The 25208-nt window shown below is 36.6% G+C and overlaps 1 protein-coding gene across 6 annotated transcripts in view; it reads left to right on the forward strand.

Moving 5' to 3' along the window:
* Cacna2d1 (calcium voltage-gated channel auxiliary subunit alpha2delta 1) overlaps window positions 1-25208 on the forward strand; it is a 451116-nt gene that overhangs the window by 362126 nt on the left and 63782 nt on the right. For all 6 annotated transcript variants that reach the window (XM_031380027.1, XM_031380030.1, XM_031380032.1 and 3 more), the window contains exons 11-14: window positions 10202-10360; window positions 12001-12105; window positions 23110-23188; window positions 24004-24053. In XM_031380027.1, the coding sequence (XP_031235887.1) occupies window positions 10202-10360; window positions 12001-12105; window positions 23110-23188; window positions 24004-24053 (393 nt within the window). The remainder of the gene's footprint in view (window positions 1-10201; window positions 10361-12000; window positions 12106-23109; window positions 23189-24003; window positions 24054-25208) is intronic.

Below are 25208 nucleotides of genomic sequence, written 5' to 3' on the forward strand. Positions count from 1 at the left end.
GTCATAAATATTTGTCCTTTGCTTATTTTTCTCTATGCTTATGCCTCTATAGAATTTGAAGTTGTGATAGCATGCATAAATATTTCCAGCACAGAGGAAGTGAGCTACATGTCTTGCCTCCTGCTAAGTTGCTACTGGAAATTGATAGTTGCCAAGAGTCAGTTCTCTTTAGGGATGCAGGTCTATAATCCAGTGTCTACCCATATCCTTGGAGTTATATGGGCAACACAAATTCTACTTGATGATTTTGGTTTTTTAATGAAAACGTGAATTTGGATTGGGAGAGAAATAGACTGTATACCCAGGAGGAGCTGGGGAGGGAATAAATATGATTAAAATACATGGTATGAAAATTCTAAAAAACTCATAAAAATAAAATTATTGAAATTTACAATTCTGAATCATTTTAATGGAATGGGTTACAACAAAATAATGTCTGTGCTATTAGCCTACATAATATTTTCTTTATTAAAATATAAATGTAATGTAGTACAAATTATTCTTGGTACATATGTAGCAATACAGTAAACATTTCAAACAGGGTGAACAGACTGAGTGTAATAAGTCATAAGTTAATGAAAGTATTTGTTTTAAAATTGAGATCTTTATTAGCACTTTTGATGTGTGACCACATATTTATATACAAAGACCCATTTTGGCACTATCATTACTATAAACATATTTTAATTGTAATAACACAATTCTGCTACCATTTATTAAATGCATATCAAATTTATTAATTCTTTTGTATACAGTTTTTTCCTATCACATATAAGAACCTAAGGGGCTCTCTATGTAATCAAGTGCAGCCCTTGTTTTGAGAGGACCTAATTAAAATTCACAGAAGATGGTAGATTCAAGAGAGCCTGCCACACCTAAAAGATTCAGGACCTGGACAGAACTTTCTTTTCCTATATTTAATTAAATAGTAGAAGTTCTCTATTAGTGTGTTTCTGTTCTATACAATGGGCCAAGAATACATCAGGCGAGCAGGCACTGTTAGGACCGTATGTATTGTCAGTTTCAGGCCCTGACCAATCAAGTGCCATGTTAGGGGTGACGATCCATGTAGCATCTTTCTACACTGTGACCCACAAAAAAAGACAATAAATGAGGGCCTATGTTAAAATTATACAAAAACAGAAGAATATCTGAATAACACCTTAGGAATTACAATGTGGAATTAATAAATATTTATTCTTAGAATAAAAGTGGATTTGGGTGAAAGTGTTAGTTTTTCTTTTATAAATTTTTTTTATTGAAATACAATATATTCTAATCATGCTCCCCCCCCCACATCCTCCTGCTTCCCCTTGCAGGCAACCCCACTCCTGTCTTTCTCTCTTTCTCTCTTTCTGTGTCTCTCTCAGACACAAACAGTCCTAACTGCTAGGCAAATGTAGTTTTAATCTGACTGAGAAACCATAGTTCTTACCTTTAATGGGAAGACAGAGATGACAAAAGGTACTGGGATGCTCTGGTGGTTTCCTGGTTTTCTATTAGAATATAACAATTTAGACCTTGAAGAGATATTAGATGTGGTGACCTGAGGTGACTGCGGAGTGGGTAATGTTGTATGTCTTTGAATACTCTCTAGCTCACATAAGTTCAGTTTCCATATCTATCCAATGAGATCCCAGCTAAAGCTTACCCCAGCATGCTGATGGTGATGTGTGTTCATGAATTCTCAATTCATGTGAAATAAGAATTTTATTATTAATGTAAAAAAATTCATTGGATAATTATGAGTAAAAGATAATGTTATAAGAATGTAGCTAAAATAAAATTTGTTAGTTAGGATGGATTATAATCGTGAAATAATATTTAATTAAAGTAGAAATTTCCTTTTGAAAAATCAGATTGTTATGTCATGGTATGGAGACTTATAAATTGCACTATGGTTATACACTAAGAAAATAAATAAAAACAATCCCCTATGAAATATAATTAGAGATTATAAATGAGTATGCTATTAGTTTTATATTAATTCCTTAAAATAATTTGATAATATGAATCAATAATTCTATAGGTTCAAATTTAAAAGTAGCTGATAGGAATGGGGATGTAGCTCACTTGTCAGTGACAGACCACTTCTCTGAGTCCTGAGTTCAGCTCACAGCGTTGTTTTAGCAGCAACAAAATGTAAGTATCAGCATAGAGAAAAAAGATTTAGAAGCAAAAGTCATCTCCAGCAGCCAGGGAGTGTCTGGTAATTCAAATAAAGAGTCAATCTTGAATACCTTTGACCACATTTATTGACTATTTTTCAGTGTACTAAAATAAATTTATGACATCAACTTTAGCTTAAAATTTCCTATGAAGTAATATGGCAATTAAAGTGAAACTTAAAATTGCTTTCTACAGGAATCAGTACATACAAGTTATAGTCAAGATTTTAAAGCTGGATTCTGTTCCCTTTATTTTTATTTTCCTGCAGTGCCACCTGGTGCCCATTCTCTGAATAGTAACAGTTTTACTATAATTTCTGACTACAAAATTGTAGGAAGATAAGGTTATTTTAAAATCGTGAGTTTAAACTAATCAACTGGTATAAAGTCATTACCTATTATTTATTGTAGTTAAATTACAAGAATAAATTCAAATTTTTAATTTCAAAAATGTTCTATATCCCAAACCAAGTGCCCTGCTTCCGAGTTATTCAGCTCCAGATCCAGATATTAATGGCTTGGCTGTTAGAAGCAATAGTTTAGCTACTGAACAATGATTCAAAATCCAAAGAGTCTTGAGTTAAATCCCATCTTTTTCCATTTAAAAATGTTTCATCAATAAAGCACATTACAGTTTAGAGTCTGTGGAGGAACACTCTCTTCCATGAAGGGACGCCTGAGCAGACAGGCTTGCCACTGCTCTGTCTGTGAGGTTCCAAGAGGAAGAAAGCATCTTCTGGTGTTTTTTCCTTAAACCTCGGTATTTTCGGGTTCTAGTGTCCACTCGTCCTGTCCTTGTGCTCCATAAAATAATGGTATTGCAGCTGCTGTTCTTAAACCAAAGGGCACTTTCCCGAAGCTTCGGATGGCTGCTGCTCTGACTGGACGCAGCTCTGGCTTGCTGTGCATCTGCCAGTGGTGGTGGTTCATTGTATCAGGATAAAGAAATGAGTAAGGAGCACAGAACAGAAGTAGCTACTGCAATTGGGGGGAAAAAACAAAAACAACAAACAAAAAAACAGGCTTGCCTTAATAGATTTGAAATACTTGACATGTGTACTTGAGCATGATATTCTCTAGGAAGGGCTTTTGCTTGTTTGTTTGTTTAAGTATTGAAAGGAATGCATTGTGGTTTTCTCAAAACCGGTTCAAACTGTTAACCCTTGTCATCTAATTAGTGAACTTTGGCTAAAGCTTTTCTAAAGCTGAAGATGTTTCTACCGGCATTGTGACTAACGAGGAATATGCTCTGATTTCAGTATTGTACACAGTATTCTTATTTTGCTAATAATTTCTCAATGCTGTTGTTATGGATTAGCACCTAAGTTGTGCTGAACTCTGATAAGAATTCTACATATTCTCATTTAACTGTTTTAATAGTAACTATTTGAAGAATATTTTTATATTTAGCAGTGTGGAAGTTCAGTAAAAGATTGCAGAGCCAGTAGGCCATTCATCCCCCTTTTAACACTTGGACTCAATTACATTGGTGGATACTTCACAGCAACTTCCAATTTCCTTAAACCCCACATGTAAAACCTGAAGTAGATTGATGGGTCCATTCAGTGAGTTTTCAATGCCGAGGGGGAAAGCAGCAGAAGTGGTAAATGTGCATTTCTTTGACCATATAGAGAGTCTATAAAAATACATACAAAGAATTGTGAGCGAAAAAATATACTGGGTGCTAAAAACAAAATGTTGTGAGGAAAGGATTCTGAAAAGAACAATGAATGAAGAAGGAAGGCGTGTTGGGGGCTGAGGAACAGCATGCACACTGGGGAGGAGCTGGAGGAAGAGTGGCTGGATCTTACTGCTTGCGAGTGCTCATGCTCAGCTTCACCCATGGGCTTCCAGTCTCAAATGGATGCAGAAGCTGATTGTCATCAGAGACCACCAGAGCTTAACTTTCTGCAGCAGAGAAACTAATCTGGGTTCATGGAGGCTCACAGAGACTGAACCATCAACCAAAGAGCATGGCTCTGGCCAGACCCTAGGCCTCTATCCATATATAGCAGATGTGCAGCTCGATCTTCTTGTTGGTCCTCTAACATTTGGGGGCAGGAGGCTTTCTCTGACTATGTCTCCTGCCATTAGACCTCTTTCCCCTAGCTGGGCTGCCTTGTCTGGTCTCAGTGGGAGAAGTTTAGCCCTGATGAGACTTGATGTGCCAGGGAGGAGGAAGAAGGGGAGGGAGGCTGCATTTGAGATCTTAAATGAATATACATAAATGAGTGAAAAATATTCTCTTAATAGATAAAACCATTTCCTTAAAAGTGTCTTTTTAGAAGTTAGACTCCAGAGAACCAAATAACCCTATTAAAAAATGGGGTACAGAGCTAAATAAAGAATTCTCAACTGAGGAATACCGAGTGGCTGAGAAGCACCTAAAGAAATGTTCAACATCCTTAGTCATCAGGGAAATGCAAATCAAAACAACTCTGAAATTCCACCTCACACCAGTCAGAATGGATAGGATCAAAAACTCAGGTGACAGCAGATGCTGGAGAGGTTGTAGAGAAAGAGGAACACTCCTTCATTGCTGGTGGGATTGCAAGCTGGTACAAACACTCTGGAAATCAGTTTGGCGGAAAATTGGACATAGTTCTACTATACCACTATAGGACCCAGCTATACCACTCCTGGGCATATACCCAGAAGATGCTCCAACATGTAATAAGGGCACATGCTCCACCATGTTCATAGCAGCCTTATTTATAATAGCCAGAACCTGGAAACAACCCAGATGTCCCTCAACAGAGGAATGGATACAGAAATTGTGGTACATCTACACAATGGAGTACTACTCAGCTATTAAAAACATTGAATTTATGAAATTCTTAGGGAAATGGATGGACCTGGAGGATATCATCCTGAGTGAGGTTACCCAATCACAAGAGAACACACATGGTATGCACTCTCTGATAAGTGGTTATTAGCCCCAGAAGTTTGGAATACACAAAGTACAATCCACAAACCTCAAGAAACTCAAGAAGAAGAAAGACCAAAATGTGGACACTCCATTCCTTCTTAAAAGGGGAACAAAATATCCATGGAAGGAGTTGCAGAGACTAACTATGGAGCAGAGACTGAAGGAAGGACAATCCAGCCTGTTATAGCTGTGTCCTGAGAGGCTCTGACAGTACCCGACTAATACAGAAGTAGAGGCTCACAGCCATCCATTGGACTGAGCACAGGGTCCCCAATGAAGGAGTTAGAGAAAGGACCCAAGGAGCTGAAGGGTTTGCAGCCCCTTAGGACAAACAACATTATGAACTAATACCCTCAGAGCTCCCAGGGACTAATCCATCAACCAAAGTGTACACATGGTGGGACTAATGGCTCCAGCAGTATATGTATAGAAGAGGATGGTCAAGTAGGCCATCAATGGGAGGAGAGGCCCTTGGCCCTGTGAAGGTTCTGTGCCCCAGTGTAGTAGAATGCCAGGGCCAGTAAGTGGGAGAGGGTGGGGTGGTGAGCAGGGGTAGGGGGGAGGGAACAGGGGTTTGTTCTTGTTGTTGTTTTTTGTTTTTTGTTTTTTGGAGGGGAAACTTGGAAATATGATATGTAAATAAAGAAAATATCTAATAAAACTAAAAAAAAAAAAAGAAGAAAAAAGAAAATGAAATTTATGTAAAAAGAGACACAGCAATGTGGGTACCACTAGATATTCTTTGAAAAAATCCTCCCATTCACTTTCAGACTATAAAAATAATTGTCTCTTCTAAGAGTCCTCCCAGGAGCAATAAAGAACAAAGTATTTCAGAAAAAAAAAGTATCTTTTCAGTCACCAAAGTTCCAAAATTTATAACGCTATAGTATCATAGTTTGGCTCTAAGATTTTAATATGCAGTTTTAAATTGATATCTGGGCATGTCTTACCAAAGGCTGATATTTAAGGTTTTTAAAAATAAGAATATATATAAATATATACATTCATACATACCTACATGCACACATACATAGTAAAAACAGGTAAGTCTAATGTCTGGAACATACTCCTAACCAACTTAGACTCCTTAAAATTAGTCATTGCTTTCCCAGGACACTAAGCTTAGCTATTGGGAATTATATATTGCAAGTAATTCTTTTATCTACATTATTTATGAGTTTTGTTATGAGTTTTATTATGAACAGTTGTAAGATTTCTATATATACCACTGAATTTGCACTTAATGAATTGAATTTATATTCATTTGACTTGCATGAAACTGATTTAATGAGACTCTTCACTTCTTTGCTTAGAAGTGAGTCAAGGCCAAAGGAAGACTAAGGCAGTCCGTAGCCCTGTACTTATTGTCTGCATAGCTTGTATTTTTTATGATGATTTATAATTTAAGTAAATTGATTAACAATAATTCTTGCACTACACCTTATTTTTTAGCCTGGATACTTAGTAGTGATATATTTACAAACTGTTTTTGGCTTGGTCAATAATACAAGACTTCTTATGTTCTCTCATTTTCTTAATGAAATACCTAGGCTATGGTTGTATCACATCAGAGAAGAGTTTCTATTCTCAAGGGAAGGCTGGGTCCTATAGACTGGGTCCTATAGACTGGGTCCTATAGACTGGGTCCTATAGACTGAAGCTATGCTTTTTTTGACATTTGAGTTTATAGAAAACAGTAAACAAATATATTGGAAGTTTATTATCATCAATCTGACATACTTGAAATCACTCTTCAAAATACAAAAAAGAACCCAGGTGAATTACTTATCAAATGTTCATGGGACATTTGACTTCCAGCTGTTTTCTATGTATTCCTTAAGAGATTTAGTGCTCCAGGTAGCAAGGTGCCATTTTGCAGGCCTGAGCTGCTGCAGCCTGTCCATGAGTCTGCTCCTTTCTGCCTCCTGGCATAAAGAAGTGTCCACCACTTCACTTTTCTCTGGATTCCATGTGGACCGTCCTTCCATCTTCCCCAAGCCTTGTGTTTGTTTCCTTCTATTTTGTGCCATCTTTTTCTTCTTTTTCTCTCTTCCCTCAGTCTCCTTAAGCCTCCATGACACTGGAATAATTCCTAGACCAACAATGTCTGCCCTGTGAGTGCTGGCCTGTATTGTTGCTCTGTTCCCCACGAAGGCATAGCGAAGATCTTCCTTGAACACACTGATGCCTTCTCTCTGGAAATGCTCCAGCTAGGGCTGTTATCAGTAGGCCCTTTCCAGACCCTATACATGTATACGTGCTCCTCACAATTTCCCTTCCTATGTACCTTCCTTCCTTCCTTCCCTGTTCTCCCTCATCCACCTCCTCCCTCCTTCACTCCTATGAAATGCCCACCCCTCTGTCTCTATGGGAACGGAATGTTAGGATTCTGGGGAATTCCTGCTCTAGTTCACTGTTATTCATATGGATGTAGGCCAAGTTTCTGTGGTGAAGCTTTTTTCTTTCTTTCTTTTTTTCCTTTTAATCTTTAGCCAGGGCCACTTTCATGCCTCTAGCTTTAGATGGTATCAGAGCTTGGCATCCTTAGTTCTGTGTCTTAAACTGCTGAAATCTCACCTTAAGGTGAACCTTGTTTTTCTCCCCAATTCCTGACTTGTCTCTAGCAATGTCTAGAGACATTCTAGAATGTCTCTAGCAGACATTCTACAGACTCTTCAAAGGCTCTCCATTTCTGACCATTCCCCTAAATAACATAAGGACTATCAACCAGGTGACTTCAGCAACCTGTGCACCCTCACACTTGAGTTCCACTTCCCAAGAGGGGGCAGATGGCCTCTCAAATACTACAAAAATTATTCTTCATTTGGCATAAATCTTTGCACCTACTTAACATCTGACACAGTGAATTCCCACTTCCTGTCATATCTCTAAGACACCATAGGATCTAACCCCAGCTGCTCCTCTGACCTGGTGTCATTGGTCCTCATGTACTGCAAAGCTAAACTCTACTTCGAGCCCCTGAATCACTCCCCATGGTCCAAATCCAGGACTCCACACATGCTCTGTGTGCCTGGGATATTCTTTTCCATATTCGTCACTAACATTTCTTTGAAATATATGCCCCATAGAAGTGTCATTTCTTAAGAGAATTTCTTCCACTCTTCACTTTCCAAATTAAAAACTCTTCTTGCAGTGTTGTGTCCCAGCGCATGATATTCTGTGCTTCAATGAGCTAGACACAATTCAATTCATCATAGTATACTGAGAGGCAGTTTGGGATAATTGAAGGAACAGTTAGATTAAATGCTGACTCTTACCACTTACTAGTTATGTGTCCAGGTACAAGTTATTTGAAAATAGATTGTTTTCATAGAGTATATTATGATTATTACCCATAGCACCTCTTAATTCCTCTCCTTGTCCTGTCTCATCCAGATCTTTCTATCTCTCATTAGAAAATAAACCAGCCTCTAAGGAATGATAAAAATAAATTAAAATAAAAGCAAACAATTTAAAGAGTACAAGACATAGAAGAATAAGAACCAGAGAAACATATTATGGGCACAGAGACACAAACACTCATGCAGACAGAGTTCCTATAACAACACAAGACCAGAAGCCATATATTATAGTAGTAGTAGTAGTAGTAGTAGTAATAATAATAATAATAATAATAATAATAATAATAATAATAATAAATAATAATACATAGCCTGACACAACATTACAAGTCAAACTTCAAAGATGCTATTGTTCATGTTTTGTTGGCTATCCATCTACTTCTAGTCATGTGGCCTATCCTTAGTTTGTCTCCCAGTGAGACTCTGTTGGTTAAAACTATTTTTTTTCCCTTTGGAACTGATTATAAATCAGAGCTAGCTTCTGTGTTTGAGATGAGACTGTATGTCCACTTCTCCTGTTACCTTCAGGACCCCTTCTTGTATAGGCCCATGTAGGCTCTATGTATGCTGCCACAGACTTTGAATGCATTGTTATGCTGGTCCTTCTATGTTTAGAAGGCCTTGTTTTCTTTGTGTTTTCTATTGCTTCTGGCTCTTACACTTTTCTCAATCCCTGAACCTTGAATAGAGGGATTGGATGGAGACATCCCAGTTAGGGCGAGTGTTCCAAAGTCTCTCTCACTCTCTGCAGATTTTAGAAATAAGTTTCCTAAAATCTGCCTGTGGGCTTTCTCAAGGATCACATGAGGACATTGGGAATGCCTGTCTTGTGGGACTTTTGCAAAGAGGAAGTGGTTTCTATTTTTAGCTCATGTAAACATTGTATAAGCATTTGTTTACAAATATATGGTATATGTGTAGCTTTGCATGTGTGAAATTAGCTTATGTCTGAAAGCATGGTTATGTGTTGTAATTTAATTGCTATGAAATGTTTACTTGTCAGATTGTACTGCATCTTATAATTATGTTTAGAATAGCATTCTATACTTATTTAGTTATATAATGCATAACCATTTGTAACCTACCCATAGAGTTGGAGAACTGCCCCTGCTGATAATGTTACTCAGTTCTAGACAAGCATCCACGGACCAGTGCTTTTTACTCTCATCAACCACCCATACTTAGTCATGGTTTGTTTGTCCATATTGCCTTCGTGATTCTCCAGCATCCTATTTGTGTGACCTCTGAAGGGTTGTAGTCCTAAAAGGCTTTCTCTGCTCTGAGTTCTTTTAGAGAATCTCTTGTATTTAGTTCCCAATGAAAGACTGTGTAATTTCAAAATTACATCTGTTCATATAGTCCCTTACATTCTTTTTCTAAGGAGCCCTTTCTGGTGAGTGACAGTTAAAAATTTCTGTCTTTCTCTCTGTGTCCCAGAAATCGTATTATTTCTTGATTCTGAATATGTGAACACTGGAAAGGCCCTCACACAAATCAAATCCCCAAATTATTTATAAGGTTTGGAAAGTGGAATGCTCAGGATGCTATAATAGGAAGATGCCATAAGAGGAGAAATCCACCACTTGGTTTGTAGCACACTTTTGTTACTTAGGATTTTATTTTTCTTTTTAGAGGGGAAACAGTGCAACCGGCTTGAGATGCTTGCTTGCAGTTGATATTTAGCGAAAGTCGTGCAGCTGATCTCAGTCTTCATTTGTCTATTTTCTTTTTACTCTTTGCAGTTTAACAGCAATGCTCAGGATGTAAGCTGTTTCCAGCACCTGGTTCAAGCAAACGTAAGAAATAAGAAGGTGTTGAAAGATGCCGTGAATAACATCACAGCCAAGGGGATAACAGATTACAAGAAAGGTTTTAGCTTTGCATTTGAACAGCTACTTAATGTAAGTATCAATAGGTAATTTTATTTTGTCTGTCTTTTAGGGATCCTTGTAAAAATTACTGACCACCATTGAAGTTGGCTAACAGGTTATGTGCAACTGTTCAAAGAACCATGGTAGAGGTGGCAGACTCGTTAGTTAGTCAATACTTGGGTTACTATTGCTTCATTAGAAGCTTTTACTGCCAGTGTTTTTATGGACATGTCAATGTGCTGAGACAATATGAAACACAATCTTATTACCAATATAGGAAAATGTCTTCATTAATTTTTGTCCCAGGAAGATGGGAGTTATCTTCCTTGAAAGGTGAGAGTATCAGCCTTTGGTAGACTAGAGCGCTACAAATAATTATAGATATTAAAAAAATAACTGCTCATTCAAAGGCTGAGGCTGACGATCTCAATTACAGGAGGTTCTCAAGGACTTTAGCAGATTGCCTGCCTACTTGAATTGTATCAAATTACACAGTGATGTTTGAGGTCATTGACAAAAGAACATAATATATATATTCTCACAAACTTTACAGTGAACTCATGTTTAATTTTGAATGGTTAACTTAAATGAACTCTATGCTTAAGTTAACTTATTACTCTGCTTTAGTAGGCCTTCAGAAATTTTTAAATTACATGGTAGGCTAATATAATACTTCTTTTCGATAGGCTTAAGTGAGAAGGTTGACATTTTCAAAGAAGCTGAGCATTCAGAAGTTAGTGCAGTTCATTTTTTTCATCATTTAAGCAAACACATTCCATAACAGCAGAAAAGCTAAGATTATAATTTGATACCTCGAAGAAGTCCCACTCGCTAAATTAATTGTTCGTTTTAATGGTCCTTTGATGCTAATTCATTATTTTATGCTTAGTTCTTTGCAAGTCCTTAAAGGTTAAGACGATTTATTGCTGGAATTGAGTCTTGCAGGATTAGAATCTGTGTGGCAGGTCAAGAGAGGACAGATGGGGGAGGATGCTCAGGGAGTAGGTCACAACAGTTATAGAGTCCTGAAGAGCACTGTGTGAAGGACTACTCAGGAGTCTGGTCATCTCCAAAATGTAAGGCGAATGAGCCAGGAGGGAAGAACAGAGAGATAAGCGGTGTCTGGAAATGGATTGAAAAGTTAAAATGCAAAGTGTCAATCAGGTTCATGTTATTTGTTGCTTCTGCTATAAAATTATAAGAGTGGGTAGAAGAAACATTTGTTCTTACAAAGCCCAAACACCGATCAATTACGGGGATATTATCAGCCGGATGATGTCTGAATGCCACAGGCTCTTACATGTATGGGGCTTGTTTCCTATGGGAAAAACTAACACTAGACAAAATGCTGAGAGTTACCAACTTAAAAAAAGGTAATATAAAGGAACTATAACATGGAGCATATTATAGTTTAAAACATAGTAGTCTTGGAAGGTGTCACTGATGGAGTAACATTTGATGGAAGGTTTAAAAGAAAGAAGGTGGTAAGTCTTTGGTAGATAAGTAATGTGATAAGGGCTACCCGGGCCTGTCCATAAAACTTATTTTTAAAACACACTACTGAGAAGACTTTTTATTTGTTGGAATAATATGTACATGTTTTTTCATATCTGTTTTTTCCCTAACTTTTGTTCTGAATAATTTATATATATACATATTTTTTTAAATAGTATAATGTTTCCAGAGCTAATTGCAATAAGATCATCATGTTATTCACGGATGGAGGAGAAGAAAGAGCCCAGGAGATATTTGCCAAATACAATAAAGACAAAAAAGTGAGTGTTACTTTCCAATATTTTAACTTTAATATGTAGATAGTTTTCAGAAAGGGGGCCGGTGGTGATGAGGAGACATTTCTTTTCTCCAAAATGTTACTTGCAGTTATAAAATCGTATTACTGGTGAAATAAAACTTTTTTCAGGTAACCAAGAACAAAACTCCAAATGTATTAGTCATATATTTTAGATTTATAGGTTCCATTTGATTCTTACATGATCAAAAGAGAGAGATAAGTGTGTGAGAGATATCCCCTAATCATTGACATTGATAGGATTTGAATTCCAAATGTACCAAGAAATATCCAAAGTGATATTTTTTTAAATGTGAAAATAATTTACAACAGCAAAATGATGCAGCCTGCTTGAAAATGAGTTCCACGGGTGGTTTACGATAAACGCTTTGATTGTTATAATAATTTAAAGAAGGCTGGATCCCAAAAGCAATGGAGGGTATGAAGATCAGTGTTTTACATTTGGAATATGTTCCTTTTCAGCTTTGCAGCACTTTAGGGGCAACGCAGGGCAGCTCCAGGGTCATGCTGTGGAGAGAGTATTACTATACCACTGCAACCTCATCAGACTGTAACTGCTCACCCACGGGTCTCAGCAAGACACCTTATTTATTTTCTTACTGACTCTCAACCCCTTTTCCTAAAATGCTAAATGATTATCTTAAAAGTCACCGGGGAAAATAAAATGCCTATCTTGTGCTTTAAAAATGTATAAATTTATCCTAATGAAAATTACAACCATCCTCAGCTTCCAGATAGCTGCTACTACAGGTGTCTGTGTGACCATACATGGCTTTTGTTTTCTTTCTGATGGACAGTCTTACTTTGGGGGAAAATGTGGTTCAGCAGTAGCTCCAATGGATGGTTTAATGATATTTGAGGCACATGCATACCGTTTTGCATATATTAAAGAGAAGATTGCCACGTGGCAACTGATGGTTGCAGAGAGAGGGAGAATCAGTTTATTTTACTCCAAATATGAACCCTGGGGAGATTAGCCGACCCCAAGAGGTCAACGCTAATTACAAAGAGGAAGATCAGATTTCTTCAGCTGGTTGTATTTATAAATGTATGTGTGTGACAATTATAATTAATGGATTAGGACCCATGAGTTTTAGAAGGAGTGGGTGCCACACAGACAGGAAGACTTGGAGGGAGGAGAGGTGATGAAGATGGATGTAAACACAGGGCTCACATATGAAATTCATATGTGTCTTAGTACTACTCTAAATGTAGGCTATAGAGACAAGCCAGTCATCTGTTGGCAAATAGAAAAGTAAGCCATGCCACACACATGCTAGGAAATGCTAACTATCGTCAACAAAAGGAAATTCTGCAGTAATTGACATAGTTGAACTTAGATATCATGCTCAATGAAATAAACTCTTCATATACATGCATACAAATAAATGAATGTTTCCACGTATATGAGCTATCAGCAGAGCCAACTTCACAGGATCATGAAGTTGCCAGACACTGAGAAAGAGGGACAGATAATCATCATATTTTCAATCTGTGCACACACAGTTTCAGTTTTGCAAGATGACTCAGGGAGCTGACTTACGGCATTGCAGCTGTAAAAAACATGACTTTGTTTTAGATTCTTTTTTATTACTTCTTTTGTGTTTTGAGATTATATAATCATACCCCCTCAGGATACCTTGTGGAATAGGGGTTCCAAAGACTTTAAGAGCCACTTAAAGTCTTAAAGGTCCAAGTGCCTTTAAGATCAAGGCACTTGCTGTGAGATTGTGTCTCCAAGTAATCTCAGAAGCTACACCCGTAAAGTCTAACAGGATGGCCTAAACATGAGCTGATATATGTCTCCTTAAAAATATGCTGAGGGTATATCTCATACAGCATGTTTTTACCACAACAATATAAAAGAACTTAAATATAAAAATTGTAAGGTCTTAAAAATTTGTGACCTTTAAAAAAGTATCTCTGAACACTACTATCTTTATTGCACTTTTTCTCCAAGAACTTGTGGTGTGCACATGCCCAGTGAATGCTTTATTTACAATCAGTTTCCATCTAGATGACTCAAAGCAGTCCAGGTAGGTGTGATAAGAGGTCTGGGCTGCTGATGGATTAGCCTGTGGATACGCAGCACACTTTAATGAAGCCAAAACCTTTGAGAATTAGAACAAAGTGTTTGGGTTCTTTTTCTGGAATGCACTCCTCTTGGGAATCAATCTACCTGATTAGAGATAGGTGGAGATTTAAAACTGAATCCATGTTAATCTCCTGCAACAGCTGTTCCAAATTAAAACACACTCACTTTCTAATCTTTACCTGAAGCAGGGACATTCCTTGGGGCTCACCCATGTGTATGAGGCCTCCTTAAAAATGGTGCCAAAACTAAAATGAGCTCCATCAACGAGAACACGCAAATGAGTAAAGCAAAGTCAAACCAGACTTAGAGTTGAAAGATAATTCCCAGGACTAGTAAAATCAAGCATATTGCTTTTCTGTAGGATGGCAACGATTGCTTCGTTAGCAGTGCACTCTCCCCCTCTAAGTAGAAAATGATTCTCTCTTCACTTAGTTTTCAGAATTTAATTTTAAAAAGAATGCAAGCAAAATTATTATAATAAACATTTCAAAGTATCTAGCAAAAAAATAAAAACATGAGTGTGAAATAATTTTCAAACTAAGGAATGTTCAGCTAATGTCAGAATCACTTTATATCCATTGTTATAAAAATTTTTACAGGTTGACTTTTCAATATGATGAACTCTTTCCTATAATACCAAGTATAAAGGCAGTCTCCATTGTTTGCAAAAGTCTCCACCGAGTCACAAATGACTAAGGGTGCACTGAGGTTTACAGTAAAAGCTGCCTTTGTTTTAATTGACAGGAGGGAATTTTACAAGATATAATTTAATTTATTCTCTACTTTCTTTGTGCCCTCCTTCTTTGTAAAGAATTGCTCTGAAATCAATAATGAAGGCTGTTTAGCTTATAAAATATTGAATGTCATTTACCAATTACATTGTGCTTCTAAAATCTTTTATTTTGGATATTTATACACTTTCAACCATTTCTTAGGGTTAAACTTTTGAATAAGAGCCATATACATTTGTTTATAAATCCCAATATGATTTATGCTAGAGTCAGGATACAGTTGAAGCAATGCAGTACTGATATACCCTATGGAGAAATTATCAATTTAAGTGGAATGTTTTGTGCAGGTATGTGTTGAGATATGTTTTGTCTCCAAAACGATTTGCTTCACCTTTGTTTCTCTAAAAAAAAATTAAGATTGACAGTTTATTCTCTACACCTAATAAAATACTTTCCAGGTACATTTTATTCAGATTTGAGGTACATTTACATTACCTTAGTGCATTTTGCAGATTTTAAGCATATATATATATGTATATATGTATGTATATGTGTATAAGTATATACATACATATATATACTTATGTGTGTATATATATGTATATATGTATGATAATTTAATTCAAATATATATATGTATACTTAAATTAAATTATCACTTTAAGTATTAAGTACATAATATAATATTATGTAAACTTAGATACACAGAGTGCACTTGAACTATGTTTTAGTCATAATTATATTAGGTCAACCTGGAATCTTTCATGCATAAAACATTGCTAAAAAAGGCTATTGGTTTGGATGTTTCCATGGCTGCCTTTTGCTTTGATTAAAACTCTGTTTCATATATTGTCTCTCAGAGGGATCTCTGCCCAGCATCTCTTGAGTGGTCCTTTTGCCTGAGCATCCTTTGGCACTGTGTTATAAGCACCTTCTTTCTGTTTTGTTTCCACTGCATCAGATGACCACTTGTGTTATATGCTGACATGTTATCTTGAGTTTTTATTTATCCTAGAAGCTTCTTGAATTAGTATGACATAAGTTTGCAAGCATACTGTAGAATTCATAGCAATAGCATAGTGCTTGGCTCACAGTAATCGCTCAGTTTTTAGAAACATGTCATGTATATACTGAATACACTTCAAAGTATGAGAACATCACAGGTGTCAGAAAACATTCAGTAGATTTGTAATTCATATAAGTGGATACTGTTCAAATAATATTTTCCCATATGATTGGAACTTCTAGTGAAAATGATACTGCACTCTCCCGTGTACCTTTCTTGAAGGTAGGAAAGTCCATATGATTTGTCTTGATGGTGATTTTCACTCTCGTCTGTCCAACACACAAGGTTCTTTAAGCATATCATCATTACTGATGGTAAAGTACTTTTTATTATCAAAGAAGAATATCTGGTCAGAATCACTATCTTGCATTCTGAAGTTAGCTGGTGATAATCTTTATAGGACTGCAGATTGCTTGGAAATCTCTTGTTCCTGAAGCTTTAGCCTCCTTTATAAAAGGCAAGACATGTATTCTGGGGAAAGAGGACTAAAAGTCCTCTTTATAATAACATGAAAGTGATTCGTTACAACAGTTAGCAGGACTCCAGTATGATCCCAAGGTGCAGATCTACACTGTCCACTGTCCACACATCTGTAAGATACATAAGAGATACATTAGCCTATTTTTAAGATGGTGTGTGTAAAAGCTTTATGATACCACATGTTTTCCTTTTTAAACAGTTGGTTTATGTTAATAACTTGGTCAGATTCAGTGGGCATGAGTTAAATTGTCGTTTCTCTTAGATATTTGGAACTAAAGTGGCTTGAACATATGTAGGCACATGGCATATAGATAGCATTAACTCCTTAGCATTGAAGTCCGCTGTTGTGTAGAATTAATAGATGTCCAAACCTGCTCATCTAAAAAGGTGTTATTTTCAGCCATTTCTGATTCCTGATATAGGAAAGGCTTATGACCTGATACAGAGAGTGAATTCTTAGACTGTCTGCCGTGCTCCAAGCTAATGAATGGTGTAGTCTTCACCATCTTTAGTACTATAGTGAAGTCCTACACAGGTTATGATTTTTGTATGTTATGAAGACTTCACATTTAGTTTTTAATTCATAGTTGGAAAACTCACATGATCAAAGTAGCATCACCATTATCTTTATTGCCACATTGTTGAAATATGAAAGCCAAAATAAGAGACATCAAGAAATTGGTTGAAAGTCAGATAAGTAATAAGAGTCAAGAACTTAAATTCCTATAGACTATATTTGACACCCTCTTACAGAATGTTCCTGGCTGGTCATTTGTCAGTGCCTTTCCTCTAGCCAGCCTTGAAGATAAGCAAGGCCCACACTGGAGCCTCCCTTCTACACAGACAACCTGACATCACTGTCATCAAGGAGGCTTCTTGCGTCTATAGCCAAGCTATATTCAGGATGCATCATCAAAGCTGTGTAGGCTACAAATACCTTTCAGATCCTGGGGCTTTACGAAATAAATTAACTGTGAACATGAAGTTGGACTTTTATTTATTGCCTCATGTTAAAGAACTAGAAATGTGGATTGTTTCAAGACCCTGTATTTAAATACATGTGTGACTTGTAGTAACCATTGTAGAATATTTCCCAAAGGTTTTCAGTCCAGCCTAGTATTTTGATAGGCTTAATCCCAAATGTCTTAGTTCCCAGAGTGGACTTAGAAAACCCATCTCTGACATCAGTTTTCTCGCATGTATGAATAGCTGAAGTTTTTTATTTTAGTTTTACTGGCTTCCTTTCTTCATAGACTCATTCCCATTATTCTTTGGAGACTTGCCTATTGTAAATTAAACTTGAACTCTGGGTAACTGATAATTGTTGAGGTGACAGTTTCCAGTAACTGGGTTCTGCTGGGAAACAAATTCATATGGTATTACAAAGCTGATCCTGTGGGTTTAGAGAACTCTTAATTGAAGAAAAGTATTTTAGATTTCAGCAAGCAAGGCAGAAAATTTTACAAAATCATTTAGCAGAAATGAGAACTTTGAATAAATTTATGAAGTGGTGGTATATACTTTATTATATATTTATCTATTTTTCATAGTACTCAAGATTGAACCCAAGGTCTCTTATATGCCAGGCAAATACTATACTATAGAGCTCATCATCCTATTTAAAAAGCTAAATTTACTGCTTTCTTGAATCAAGTATTCTAGGTTTGCAATCAACTATGAATTATTGGAATTACAATATTCTGTTCAAAGAAATCAAGTTTTACATTTTGATTTCTTTTTTATCATATAAGTGCACATATAACAGACATGTGAATCATGGCACACAGCATATGTGTGAAGAGCAGAGGAAAAATTTGTGTAGTCAAGTCTCCTTTGCTACCTTTCCATGAGTTCCGGGGGCTCTATTTCCCAAGACGGTTACTAGGGAATGCAAACAACAACCTCACCTGCTAAATCACGCTACCTTCCCAAAGACACGGATTTCTAAACAACTGTGGGTAAAACACATAAAGTTACAAACAATAAAGCCCAATTTGAGCTTGTTTCATCAACTCCTTTGCTTACTACCTGTGTCTGAATCAATAGTGATGCAAATAAATGAAAGATTCTTATGTTTGCTCAAAGTTTTTATTAAACTAGAGAGAATCTATGCAATGAAAAATAAAACTAATATTAATTTAGCACAACCGAAAAGGCCCAAATTACAAAACACATGATGCAAGCTAGTATCCTTTAACTCCATTCTTCCCACATTTTGCTAAACTGACATATATGAATATCCAAGACACAATCCGCAAACCACAAGAAACTCAAGAAGAAGGAAAACTAAAGTTTGGATACTATATCCCTCTTAGAAGCAGGAACAAAATACCCATGGAAGGAGCTGCAGAGACGAAGTGTGCAGAGACTGAAGGAAGGACCATTCAGAGACTGCTTCACCTGGGGATCCTTCCCATATACAATCACCAAACCCAGACACTGTTGTGGATGCTAGAAAGTGCTGGCTAATAGGAGCGCTTGGCTGATATAGCTGTCTCCTGAGAGGCTCTGCCAGTGCCCCACTAATACAGAAGTGGATATTCACAACCATCCATTGGACTGAGCATAGGGTCCCCAATGAAAGAGCTAGAGAAAGGACCCAAGGAGCTGAAGGGTTTGCAGCCTCAGAGGAACAACGATATGGACTAACTAGTACCCTCAGAGCTCCCAGGGATTAAACCATCAACCAAAGAGTACACATGGTGGGACTAATGGCTCCAGCTGCATATGTAGCAGAGAATAGCCTAGTCGGTCATCAGTGGGAGGAAAGACCCTTGTTCATGTGAAGGCTCTATGCACCAGGGTAGGGGAATGCCAGGGTCAGGAAGCAGGAGAGGGTGTGTTGGTGAGCAGGAGGAGGGGGGAAGGGAATAGTTTTTTGTTCTTTGTTTATTGTTTTTGTTTTTTGTTTTTTTCCAGAGGGGAGACTAGGAAAGGGGATAACATTTGAAATGGAAATGAAGAAAATATCTAAGTAAAAAAAGAAAAAAAAAAGAAATATAAGAAGGTCATTTTAAAATTATCATCCCATATAAAAAAGAAAAGAAAAATAACAGCAAGCTTGGTATTTAGTCCCTCTGGAGAGCAGAAGGCACTCAACTCTGCACTCTCTTTTAATATAGCCAGTCTTTATACTCTTATAGGAAAACACTGCAATAGATGCTAATGTGAACAAGCTCAGAACTGTTATTTAAATTAGATTTTTTTAGTCTATGTGATTTTTCTCAGATCATTTTTGGGCTCTAACATGACAAATCTCTGTGAAGCCATTCATGACTCTCTAGGTCTGCAGTATGGCCCAATAAGGAAGATTTGGGTAACATTGGCTGAGGAACATTTAACTGATTTTCTCAGTAGGTTTCACTTTGAAAATTTTCACTGTGCATCTGCTAATTACATGGATTGGCCATATGATTATAAATGTCCTCCTAGCATTAGTCAGAGATTTACCCTGCCTAAAAGCTGACCTGACACAATCTAGGCACAGTAGAATGTGGCGAATTTACCTGAGGGTTCACATGAAGCTTTAGCTCCTGACTACATATTCAGAAGTTCAATGTGTTTTCTGTGTACCTGTATTTGTTTTTATATAGTTTATGAAATACACACTAGTAATAACTGGAATATATACAGGCTTTGGTAGAGATTATTTGCCTTGAAGTTTACTTTGTTAATCTTTCAGAGATTTATTTCATTTCTCAAGAATCATGAATTTAAAGATATGGAAACCATACATCATACAATAACATTATACTGACTTAGCAGCTTATACAAAGGAATATATGTGTGTACATATATACATATATTCCTATATCTCATTATAGGAACATATGCATGTATTTAAAAAGAAGCCATGAATATCAAGGAGAGCTGTGCTGGGATGTATGGGATTGTTTGGAGGGAGAAACAAGAAGGGGAAAATGTTGTAATTATCAGCTCAAAAAATGTAGAAAACCTAAGAGGGACTAGCTGTACCACTCAATTTGGACGGCTCCACATTTCAGAGTTAGTTTATGGATGACGCCACTGGGTGGCAGCAGTGCAGTATAGGAAGCAAGGGGTGAAGCTGACATTCTGAATAGAAGCCAATGCACACCAAGATCACCATTGTTACCATTGGGTGCTATAATGTGCCAAGTTTAACATTCATCAAATCAGGGTTCTCCTGACATAATTAGAGAAAACCTATTTAAAAAGACAAATACTGCGATGATTTTGCACTGAATAGTACCTTATGGAAAATAGTTTGTCCTTGGAATGCAATAACTTTTATACTGATGTTTCATTGTAATATAAAGCATGTGTCACAGACTAAGTTTTGAATGACAAAGTTTTTCTCAATTAATTATGTAATTTTAAAAATTATAATATGATTGTTTTGTTATATGGTTGGTATACATATATTGTGCATTATGTCCATTAGATTAACTAAAAGAAAATAAGCGTCTTGGGTATAATAGATTTTATTAATACCATAATGATAAGCCAGCCTCATAAATTATTCAGAAGTTGAATCTGTAATTCTCGACATTTTATTTACCACTGAAAATATTCTGGAAAAATGGCATTATTGTGCATCTCTGCAGCTGGAAAAACAATTGAAAAAGAAGTTGCAGAAACTTAATACTTATAATATACAGTGATGCATCTATTAATGCAGCTCCCGTTCAAGTCAGCAAGCACCAGGTTAAACCAAGAAAAGTGAGGCAAAGAGGATCTTAGAGTGCTTAAAATGAGGCACTATGACAGAATGCCCTCCTCCACATTCTGCTCGCCCTAAGTCCCTCGTTCTGATCCATAAGCTCTGCATGGACATCAGAGGTACTTGGCACTATTAAAGCCAATAAGGCAGAAAGGCACTTTGCTCTGTCCTTTTTTAAAAGTGAAGTGTTTATTTGCACTGCTTGAATGATAAGATCAGTCAAAACAGTCACGCAGTGTGGTTCTAACTATAGTCCCCCTGCTATTAGAAATAGAACTCACTTGCACTGAGCAGTATCTTATGGAAAGTATTTTACCATAATTGTGTTGTGGTAACAAGAACTAGAGACAGCTGTGCTTTAATTGAATATGTGAGGCATGCCTTCTAACATTATGAAGGGCATGCCCAAGTGCAGATTCCTTGGGGTACACCAGTTAAACTGCATTATTACTTAGGGTGGTCAGTCTTATAAAAATATTTCCCTTAGAATTAAATCAACTGACTAAGTAGTAACGTTTTGAAATACATGGACAGCCTCTTCAATGACCCAGTTGAAAATGTGAAGAAACTGAAGTACTGTTTGTTTCTCTGAAGGGAGCCAGATCAGGGAAGAGGGAGAGGGCGCATGTCTCTTCTAGGCCTTATCATTATCTATATACTTTTTAAGTGAGTAAAACTCAGATGCCATCCAGGAATCAATGTACAAGACTTGACACAGGACCTTGAAACTGAGGCAGCACTTGAAGACTTGAAACTGAGACAGGACCCCAGCAAGTTTGAGACCGGACTGGTTATGTAGTATGGGTCTGTCTGTAAATGAACAGAGCAAACACGGCGTCCACCATATACTATCTACATACATTGCTAGCTGAAGCAAACCTGGATGACTGTGGCTCAGATAAAACGTCACATAGGAGACAGCACTGTCGGAAGTATTCACTTTACAGAACAGAGTGTTACAACATCTGTGGCCTAGCCCAATAGGAGGAAGAAAGAAGTGTGAAAATAAGTACTTTCAGATTTGTGCTCAAGAATCTTGTGCCAAACAAAATAAAAAAAAAAACTGTGAGAGCTGCAGAGATGGCTGCATGTTGGTCATGTCTCAAGATCAAACTTGGGGATCTGAGTTCAGGTGCCTAGTTCCTACTTAAACAGCAGGGGAGAGCAGGTACTTGTGGGTAACCGCAGAGCTTGGGAGGAGATTGAAGGATTTCTTTGGGGGTTGATGGACAACCAGTCTAGTGAATCACTGAACTTCAGGTTCAGGGAGAGACCCCCACCCCTAAAACGAAGGTGGAGAACTGAAGACACTTGATGCCAACCTCTGGCCTCCACATGAATATGCACATAGGTGCGTGCTACACCCTGTCACCACCGTGCATGCACAACGGCCAGCCCAAATGGTTATGAAAGAAGCAAAATAAGCAGCCGCTTAAGTCAACCATCTTTTCCAGTAAATAAGTGACAGGAAATCATAGTCTCAGATATCTCAAAATTTGCACCACCAACTGTCTATGTGATAGAGAAACGATTGTACTGCGATTAATAGATTAATAGATGGGTGATATGCTTAACCAGGTGGAAACAGAGACGAGTTGCCCCTGCAGGAGGCGCTTATCCCTAGTGAGATCCCCATCATTGTCCATGCACTGAGCTTGGAGGCTTGATGAGTGAGGGACAGCACAATGCTAAAACCACTGAGGCATCGGGAATCTGTGTTCAGAGTGGATGGATGCTTTCCTTTGAGTGCCTCCTCCAATCCTTTCCAGCTTCAATGTGTATCTTGTTTTATTAATCTCACTGCCTGATTGAGCTTTTAATTGTTCTGTTTCCACAATTTGTTTTGCTGTTCCCACTGAGTTTTACTCACCCCGTTTTTCAACTTTTTTTTTTAGGTCCGTGTGTTTACATTTTCTGTTGGTCAACATAATTATGACAGAGGACCTATTCAGTGGATGGCTTGTGAAAATAAAGGTAAGAGATACGTTTCTTTTCAGCATATTTTATTAGAAGATAAGATACTTTGAAAACTATTGTTATGTCTTTACTCACATTTAAAATAATGTAAAGTAGGAACTTTAAAAGGTATGTAATAAGAATTAGATTTGGAACTTGCTTTCCAAATAAAAGAACATAGGAACAACTCTGAGCTGAACACTGCACTAGAGTATACTCGAACATCTGATCCTAATATTGTGAACTGGTGAAAAGGGGAATGGTACTTAATGACATATAGCAGATTTGTGCATATTTTTTCCTTTGACTGACTGAATTACTCCTTTTGAAAACCATTTCATCCTTTTCTCAATATTCAAATTTTATGCAGTGAACTATTTTCTTTGTACTCAGAAAAAAAAAGAAGTCTTTTGAAGAATCAACTGGTTATTTTACAGCAGAAAATAAAACCTGAATACATTTTAAAGCTTGTATTCTGGAAAATGTATGCATGTAATAATTATGTATTTATCTGTACCTTTAGAATACTTTATCTAGTGAAAATATTTTAATAGCTGTAGTTTCCTTGCTGCTTTGCAGAGGACAATAGTTATCTTATAGTACCTGAAGTATAGTAAATTTTATCATAAATTCTCTAAGGTTGTTGACAATATTCATTACTCAATATTGTTCTGACTATACCAGTTATATTTATATTTTAATATAAATACTTTATATTATTTATTTATGTGCTTAAGTTAAAGTGGAAGTGACCTTTTCCTCCTTTAAGAAATTAAAGTATTTTGTATGTCTGTATTATAAATGCAATATTTATTAATGTATATGCATTTTAGGTTATTATTATGAGATTCCCTCCATTGGTGCAATAAGAATCAATACTCAGGTATGGTTATTTAAAACTTTTATAATTTCTTCAAAGTTTAAGATTACTTTTCTGGAAATAAAAAGATATATCCCTGGTTTAAATGAGTTCAATTTAAAGAAAATAAGTAAAGCTAGAAAAATGATTTATGTTATTTACATGTGCATACAATGCTGGCTAATGTGATATTTATTGGTTTTATATACTTAAATGTTTAAAATCCAGGTAAATACATGTATAAAATATGTTCTTATTCTTGAGCTTTAAAAAGATCACAGAAAATAGATAAAGTAAAATTTAGTAATAATTTCATGTAATTTTTTTTTACTCAATTTTAAAGTGTGTGACTTTCTCAGCCATACAGACCATTAAACAGGAAATATTCCGGGAGATTGATGTAAGCCCAGGGTAGGACGTGAGTTCTTCCCGCAGACTGGCACAGGTCTATGTACATATTTATTTGAATAAACCTACAGTGAGGTGACTCTCCAGCAACACTCGTGAGGGAAGAGGCAGGCCTGCTGCTGACATGACACTTTGTGGAGTTCAGCCACTTTAATTAAATATTTATCATTTTGAAGCGTTCATAAATTCTGATTTACAGATCACCACTTAATTTGAAACACTGGGAGTTATATATACATTAGTTGTTAAAATTTAACCTCCAGAGTGTGTTCTCCGGGGCAGTGTGTGCTGAGCTCGGGGCTTCTGAGCTGAAACAGCAGAGCATGTGCCTCTGCTGTCTGGATTTGGCACATAGTTCAGTTACTTTTTTTTTTGATATGTTTAAATGCAGTTTTGAATTCCATCCAAACAATCTGTTATATGAAGGCAAGTATGTGGCTGCTTTATCATTTCAAATTTGTGCAATTTCACACATAAATCACAGAGCCTTAAATAGTTTAGATCAGCATGGAAAGCAACTCATAAGGAATATATTTCACTTATCATTGGCTGTACTTCCAGAAACAATGTTTTGACTGGTTCTAGAAAAAAATAAAACAGGAGAAGATATATTATTGACTCGATGTATACAAGTATACCATTTAAGAAATTAGTTAGATAAAGAAATGTAGAATACCCCAAGTAAGATAAACATACTCTTAATAATTTTGGTTCCATTTTCAACTTTTCTTTTGAAGGTTATTTTTAAACATAGTATCTGGGTTTTGTTTG

The sequence above is a fragment of the Mastomys coucha genome, unplaced genomic scaffold (genome assembly GCF_008632895.1).
Source record: "Mastomys coucha isolate ucsf_1 unplaced genomic scaffold, UCSF_Mcou_1 pScaffold19, whole genome shotgun sequence".
Lineage (NCBI taxonomy): Eukaryota > Metazoa > Chordata > Mammalia > Rodentia > Muridae > Mastomys > Mastomys coucha.